Source organism: Palaemon carinicauda, chromosome 3 (genome assembly GCF_036898095.1).
Source record: "Palaemon carinicauda isolate YSFRI2023 chromosome 3, ASM3689809v2, whole genome shotgun sequence".
NCBI classification, from domain to species: domain Eukaryota; kingdom Metazoa; phylum Arthropoda; class Malacostraca; order Decapoda; family Palaemonidae; genus Palaemon; species Palaemon carinicauda.
Window position 1 is genome coordinate 25,722,829 of NC_090727.1, and position 8,646 is coordinate 25,731,474.

Sequence of the window (8,646 nt, forward strand, 5' to 3'; positions counted from 1 at the left end):
TGTTGGAAAGTGTGTATAGATGATCTGGCTACCCATGCGTGACTTTGTTTTTGTCAGGTACGCCGTAGATCTTGGTATGTGGGGCATTTAACTGCGGTTGCCAATTTCTGTTTTTTTTCAATATTTGTAAAAATTTACTGCAGCGTAAGGAATTGCCGTATAGTATTGATTTTTTTTCATGTTTATTTGTTCGAAAGTGTGCCTTGATGGTTGGGCTAACACGTGCATGTGTTTTTTTTCATCTGAGATGCCGTATATTAGAATGTTGGCCATTTTTCCGCGAGTGCCCCTTTTTCAGTTTTTTTCATTTCTTGGCTAAGTCATTTTTCCGTGAGAAATTAGCAAATAGTATCGCAAAACTTTTATTTTTATAGCATTGGAAAGTGTGTATAGATGATCTGGCTACCCATCGGTGACTTTGTTTTTGTCATATACGCCGTAGACATGGGTATGTGGGGTATTTAACTGCGGTTGCCAATTTCTGTTTTTTTCAATATTTGTAAAAATTTACTGCAGCGTAAGGAATTGCCGTATAGTATTGATTTTTTTCATGTTTATTTGTTCGAAAGTGTGCATTGATGGTTGGGCTAACACGTGCATGTGTTTTTTTTTATCTGAGATGCCGTATATTAGAATGTTGGCCATTTTTTCGCGAGTGCCCCTTTTTATTTGCTTTGCATTTTTTTGCTTAGTCATGTTACCGTAATGAATTGGCAAGTTTTGTCGTAAAACTTATATTTTTATTGTGTTGGAAAGTGTTTCTAGATGATCTGGCTACCCATGCCTATCTTTTTTTTTAGCCAGATATGGCGTATATTTATAAGTATGTGTTCGATTTTCCTGTGTTTGCTATTTTTTCGTTTTTTCCCATTTCTTTCGGAATTACTACGTACTAAGTAACTATCACAGAGTAATGATTCATTTAGATGTTTATTTGTCGGAAAATGTGCCTTGATGGTTTTCCTAGCACGTGGCTGAATTTTTTGTTTTTAGAAGGGATCACCATTAGCACGTTGCTATTTTTCATAGAGTGTCCCTTTTTCAGTTTTTTTCATTTCTTGGCTGAGTCATTTTTCCGTGAGAAATTAGCAAATAGTATCAAAAAACTTTCCTTTTTATAGCATTGGAAAGTGTGTATAGATGATCTGGCTACCCATGCCTATCTTTTTTTTTAGCCAGATATGGCGTATATTTATAAGTATGTGTTCGATTTTCCTGTGTTTGCTATTTTTTCGTTTTTTCCCATTTCTTTCGGAATTACTACGTACTAAGTAACTATCACAGAGTAATGATTCATTTAGATGTTTATTTGTCGGAAAATGTGCCTTGATGGTTTTCCTAGCACGTGGCTGAATTTTTTGTTTTTAGAAGGGATCACCATTAGCACGTTGCTATTTTTCATAGAGTGTCCCTTTTTCAGTTTTTTTTCATTTCTTGGCTAAGTCATTTTTCCGTGAGAAATTAGCAAATAGTATAAAAAAACTTTCCTTTTTATAGCATTGGAAAGTGTGTATAGATGATCTGGCTACCCATGCCTATCTTTTTTTTTAGCCAGATGTGGCGTAATGGCGTATATTTATAAGTATGTGTTCGATTTTCCTGTGTTTGCTATTTTTTCGTTTTTTCCCATTTCTTTCGGAATTACTACGTACTAAGTAACTATCACAGAGTAATGATTCATTTAGATGTTTATTTGTCGGAAAATGTGCCTTGCTGGTTTTCCTAGCACGTGGCTGAATTTTTTGTTTTCAGAAGGGATCACCATTAGCACGTTGCTATTTTTCATAGAGTGTCCCTTTTTCAGTTTTTTTCATTTCTTGGCTAAGTCATTTTTCCGTGAGAAATTAGCAAATAGTATAAAAAAACTTTCATTTTTATAGCATTGGAAAGTGTGTATAGATGATCTGGCTACCCATGCGTGACCTTGTAAGTACGCCGTAGATGCTATCGGCGTGTGGGGTGTTTTCCTGCGGTTGCCAATTTCTGTTTTTTTCAATATTTGTAAACATTTACTACGGCGTACGGAATTGCCATATAGTATTGATTTTTTTTTCATGTGTATTTGTTACAAAGTGTGCCTTGATGGTTGGGCTAACACGTGCATTTCTTTTTTTTTTATCTGGGAAGCCGTATATTAGAATGTTGGCCATTTTTTCACGAGTTCCCCTTTTTATTTGTTTTGCATTTTTTGGCTTAGTCATGTTACCGTAAGCAATTGGCAAGTTTTGTCGTAAAACTTATATTTTTATAGTGTTGGAAAGTGTTCCTAGATGATCTGGCTACCCATGCCTATCTTTTTTTTTTTTAGCCAGATATGGCGTATATATTTGTTACTGTTTTTTAGAATGATATATTGTTAATTTATTCTCATCATTAATTTATTTCCTTATTTCCTTTCCTCACTAGGCTATTTTTCCCTGTTGGAGCCCTTACTTGGAGCATCTTGCTTTTCCAACTAGGCTTGAAGCTTGGCTAATAATAATATAGGTATGTGTTCGATTTTCCTGTGTTTGCTATTTTTTCGTTTTTTCCCATTTCTTTCAAAATTACTACGTACCAAGTAACTATCACAGAGTAATGATTCATTTAGATGTTTATTTGTCGGAAAATGTGCCTTGATGGTTTTCCTAGCACGTGGCCATGCATGACATTGTTTTTTGCCTCAGATATATTGGTAGGGGATCCATTTTTCATCGAATGCGTATTTCTAATTTTTTCTCATTCTTTGCAGATATCAAAATGGCAAGCAGGAGACAATCTTTGGGATTGGATGCCATAAATCAGCTCTTAGAGAGATTAGATAGCGATGTCGATGATGCTTTGGAGGTTGATGACATCAGTGACGAAGAATTCATCAATATCGATGAGTTGGAGCAGGAGGTCAGGGAGGAACAGGAGGAACAGGCGGTGACCCAAAATCCTGAGATTGTCGCCTTAGGGAATGGTGATGGAGAAGCCGACGACGATGTGGGGGAGGAGGGGGTTGGGGCTTCGGGTTCTCATGTTGTCCCAGTCAGCACGATAACAAGTCCTGTGCCATCGACCTCACGTGGTCCCCCCCCAGTAACGGTACCGGTACCTCGGCTCACGCCAGTGGAGGAGAGAAGCAGGAAGAGGAGAAGGGGGGATCTACAGGCAGCCAGGGGGTCGGCAATCACCCAAATTGATGCTGAATCGGTGAAAGGTCGCGACGGTACCGTTTGGCATAGAGACCCAAATGCCACCCTCCCCCATATGTTCACACCAAGGATTGAGCCTGGGGGTCCCACTTCTCTCACGTTGGGAACGAGCAAATTGTCCGACATTTTCTCTCTCTTTTTGACCGACCGCATGTTAGCCGAGGTTGTTTTGTATTCTAATGAACGCCTTGCCCTATTGAGAAGTCATTATCATCATACGGGCAACGTTGCCCTCAGGGACATTGACCTGAGGGAGCTGAAGGCGTTTATTGGTATCCTAATAATGACGGCAGTGCGGGCGGACAACCATACACCGACGTGGGACATGTGGAACCTCACAGAGGGAAATCCTTTGTACAGGTGTACTATGAATGAGCGTCGTTTCACCCTGTTGGTGAGGGTAATTCGCTTCGATGATTCGGCCACCAGACAAGAGAGGGTGAAAGTGGATCGCCTTGCACCCATTAGAAAACTCTTTGATCACGTGGTGACCAATTGTCGAAACAATTACACCCCAGGACCACATCTGACTGTGGATGAACAGCTTGTCCCTTTCCGGGGGCGCTGTCCATTCAAGATGTACATACCCAATAAACCTGCTAAGTAAGTAAAATTCTTTGTTTTTTATATTTGCACATGTTATTATTGTTTTGAAATTATAAAAAATTGTATATATATATATATATATATATATATATATATATATATATATATATATATATATATATATATATATATATATATATCTATTTTGTGAAGTAAAGAACTTGCTATATGATTTATATATCTAAATCATAATATATCATCTATTCTATCTCTATCTATGTATAACTTGTTCATTTATATAACTGATAATTTATCTTTCGTATTTGTAAATGTTTTTCTTATATATTTATTATTATTATTATTTTATTATTATTATTACTATATTGATTAGTAATATAATTGTATATTGTGTATTTTTTTTAATTTTTTTTTATCTTTTTACCTTTATTAGTTACTAATTCCATTTCCCTTCTTCTAGATATGGTATCAAGATTGTATTGGCGTGTGATGCCGATACGCATTACATGTGTAATGCGATTGCGTACTTGGGGAAGGACACTGTCCAGATACCTAGAGGATCGACGCTTGGAGAAGTTTTTACGTCTGATCTTGTGGCACCTTTTCAGAGAAGTGGCCGCACAGTGACGACGGATAACTTTTTCACGACGTTACCGCTTGCTTTGTCACTCTTGGATAAGGACATGCATTTGTGTGGCACCATTCGCCAAAAGCCTTATATTCCTAAGGAACTTACGGAGAAGGTGCTTCCCCCAAAGGAGTCAGTGGCAGTGTTCAATTACGAACACAATCTAACTCTACAGTGTCAGCAAATTAGTAGGACTAAGAAGGTGATGCTGTTGAGTTCCCTGCATCATGATCCGTCTGAAGTCGAAAAAAGGAAGACCGACATTCAGATGTTTTATAATGCGACCAAGGGAGGTGTAGACACATTCGACCAGATGTGTTCTACATCTAGTTGTATTCGTAAGTCACGACGCTGGCCTATGACTCTCTTTTACGGGATATTGAATATAATAATGGTCAATTCTTATATTCTCTATACGTCCATGCCTTTCACCAAGCCAGTGCCAAAGCGAACGTTCCTCAGAGATATCGCCTACGAGTTGTGTGCTCCCCAGGCAATACATCGGTATCTAACGTCACACAGTTTGTCGAAAGGACTCCGTCAAATCATGGTGGATACTTTCAAGATACCTGAGCAGGTCCCACCAAGACGTCGAATTCCCGTTGGCCAAAGAAAACTCCCTAAAAGGATTCGGTGTCACACCTGCCCGCCTAGGGACGACCGCAAGACAAACACTGCCTGTCTCCTGTGCAAGAGTCCTGTTTGTCTGGACCACCAGAGTGTCCTCTGTCCAAACTGTAGCGTCTGTCCAAACTGTAACGCAGCGTTATTTGTAAGTTACAACATGAAAATTTTGTTTACTTCTTTTTTGATTGAATATCATCAAATTTTATTACCGAAAATATTATTATTGATTTACAATTTTCTTTTTTTTCGATTTTATTTCCCTTCAAATTTTTTTCTTGGGGTCAGCATTCTAATTTTATATTCGTAAAATAATCGACATTCATCCAGCAACCCACCATACAATTTTTATGTATATCCAAGAATAATTAGATTAGTAAATAACACCCTCATCAAATTTTATTACCGAAAATATTATTATTGATTTACAATTTTCTTTTTTTTTCGATTTTATTTCCCTTCAAAAATTTTTTTTTGGGTCAGCATTCTTATTTTATATTCGTAAAATAATCGACATTCATCCAGCAACCCACCATACAATTTTTATGTATATCCAAGAATAATTAGATTAGTAAATAACACCTTGAAATTGACATACCCTTCCTACATTTCAGGAGGCAGAACAGGGAGTCTGAGTCAGTGTGGTTGGCGGCCATTTTGTGGACATATCCGAAGCGTAAGTTGCCATATCTATATATATTCTTGTTCCCTATAAAATTTGTGATATTTTGGTATATTTTTACCTGCATAAAATCATATTATATATTATATATAGGTATTTTTTTACGAAATTTCTAAGTACTCAAAAAATGACCTTTAGATATGGCCCCTGATATATATGTAATTTACAAAATAATGAAGATTTTTTTACATATTTCTATTCTAGGATAACATGTGTTTATTCCATAAAAAAATTAGCCAATTCGGATTTCATTTGGGTACCTAAAAAAATTCATGAAATTTGGACACATTTTTTTGGCCAAAAAAAGTTACCCTTTTTTTCTCATTTCAGATCTTCACCTCTATGGGTCCGATCTCATCCAAAATATAGGAAGATGTGTCCTAGACATTCAAGATTCAATCCCTGAAATTATTTTTGTAAATAGGAGAAAAATTATTTTTTTATGAATTTTTATGTAAGGTCTTTTTTTTTTTCTACTTATTTTTTTAAAATATTTATAATAAATTATTTTTATGCAGATGAGTAGTTTTTATCTTTACAGTAGTTTTAAGCATTCATTGAAGTTTTTTTTGGCAAAAGAAAAAAAGAGGTTACTGCAAAAACTGATTTTTCAAGAATTTTTTTTGGCGTCGGGGTCGTTCGCGTCCGAGTATACCCTTAACGGGGTGTCCGAGGACCGTACCTATCCAGGGTTAAAATCCATCGAAGGAGGAACAGCCTTAGGTTCATCTACATCTGAAGGATTATCATCAGGATGATGATCAGCAACATCCTCATCTGAAGGAGCTTCGTCCGATAACTGCTGAGTCTCAAGCAAGGGAGAGACCTGCCTTGGTGGCAATGCTTGACAAGCAGAGTCCACACGCACCGGAGCATCAGTAGCAGTCCAGGACGCTACGTCATGTAACTGCTTAACAGACTGACTAGCAACAACAACAGGAGCGGGAGGACGCTCGACGTCAACTCGAGACTGCCTTGACTGCCTAGACTGAGCAGTCAAAACAACTCTTGACTGCGGTGCTTGACGCTCAACGTCAAAACAAGTCAACTTCGCTGGTTGGCGAACGTCCTGAACGTCAACAAGAGCATGCGGCAGCGGCTGAACGTCCACATGCGGCTGAAAGTTAACACGGGACTGCATCGAGTGAGGCTCTACAAAACGTGACTGATGTGACTTTGTAACGCCAATGTCAACAGGACGAGCAAAGGCTCGTTTGGGCGGCTGACGGCCAGGATCTCGATCAGCTAAGCGGCGAGGATCATCGTGAACCTGCTCAGCAGAATAGTCCTCCATAAGAGAGGCAAGCTTATTCTGCATGTCTTGCAGTACAACCCATTTAGGATCAACGGGAATGGGTGCGGTAAGAGACGAGGGTAACGTCTGTGACTGCAAAACATTGCCTACACTAAGACTCTCGGAGCCTGTGTTACGCTTCTGTTTAGGCGGCGAGCAGTCTTCCGATGACTGCACAGGGTCAGAGCTGTCCCAATGGCTACAACCAGGACGCTGGACCTGTCCTGAAGGGACTGACTTTTGCTTTAAGGGTCTCGAAACCTTGCTCCAGGGTTTCTTACGCGATAAGCCTTCGGATGACGAGGAGAAAACCGTCTCGCTCGTCTTATGGTAAGGGCGGTCTTGACGAGACACGCCTGAAACCATAGAGGGAACGTCTGTTCGTTGGTTAAAGCCTCTCGAACCCATAAGTCCTACGACATTACTTCTCCCTGGGGCATGGGAGCTTGCAAGAGGTCTCGGACTAGGCGAACGACAGGCACGAACAGACGAACCCTCTGTCGCAACACTGATAACACTTTGCGCACTAATCACTTTCTCCCCACGATTTTCTAATGTGGCACTCTGACACTTTAACTCTTTTACCTCCGCCATGAGTTGATTACGGTCCGTAGCTAACGACTCAACTCTCTCGCCCAAAGCTTGAATGGCACGTAACATATCCCGCATTGATGGTTCCTGAGTGCTAGTAGAGGGTTCAGGCACAACTACTACTGGGGAAGGATTAGGTTCAGGGGCATGGGAGGAGGAGAATTCTAACGATCTAGAGGAACTTCTCCTCACCCTATCTCTCTCTAGCTTACGAGAATACTTGTCAAACTCAAGCCAATCGAATTCCGAAAGGCCCACGCACTCATCACACCGATCTCCTAATTGACAGGTTTTACCCCGACTATTAGAACACACAGTATGTGGGTCGAGAGAGGCCTTTGGAAGACGCTTATTACAATCCCTAGCATTACATTTACGAAATCTAGGAATTGGAGAAGGGTCAGCCATTTTGAAAAGTCAAAGAAAGTCCAAAAAACAATCCAAAGTCATCAACAATTAAATCTATCCAAAAAAGAGTTCAAGAGTTTAAGTTGAAGATAAAACACCTGCACTGCGAAAGCTCAAACCAAAAAGAAGTACTTCACCAAGACTGTTGAAAAACTCCAGGTTAACAGCGAGTAATGGAATCAACTTGTCGATCAGACCGACAGAGAAGAACTGTAGCTGTTTACATGTATATGCGGTATCTGGCCGATAGTTGGCGCTGGTGGGCACACCCGCAACCTTCAAAGCGATCGCTCGCGAGTTTTTGTGTTTTTCTGTCGAGCCGCCGGAGACGTCAGCTATTATATATTCACCGGCTAAGTTAAATATTTAAAACTATATTTCAGCAATTATGGATTAACAAAGACACAGCTTGTCAAACAAAACTATAGGAGAGATTACTCGAATGCCATAAGTGGATGAGATCATGGTGAGGGGTAGATGGAGATGGTTTGGGCATGCTCTTCACACTCTCCAAGAATTATTAGTTCAAACTTTCAACTGAGCTCCACAAGGCACTGGAAGAATTGGAAGACCCAGGCCTACCTGACTGAGGACTCTGAAGTGTGAAGTAGGAGGTGATGAATGGAGAAGCATTGTTTTAAAAGCTCAAGATAGAGACGCCTGGCAAAATCTAACC

General features: G+C 39.6%; 1 protein-coding gene across 1 annotated transcript; it reads left to right on the top strand.

The window, feature by feature from the left end:
* The first annotated feature begins 3,462 nt into the window (after positions 1–3,462).
* On the top strand, positions 3,463–6,136 carry LOC137637005 (piggyBac transposable element-derived protein 4-like). Its single transcript, XM_068369323.1, has 4 exons — positions 3,463–3,782; positions 4,204–5,143; positions 5,610–5,671; positions 6,008–6,136. Exons 1-3 carry the CDS (start codon positions 3,463–3,465, stop codon positions 5,628–5,630), a joined length of 1,281 nt encoding a protein of 426 aa, XP_068225424.1. The 3' UTR covers positions 5,631–5,671; positions 6,008–6,136.
* Positions 6,137–8,646: the final 2,510 nt, after the last annotated feature.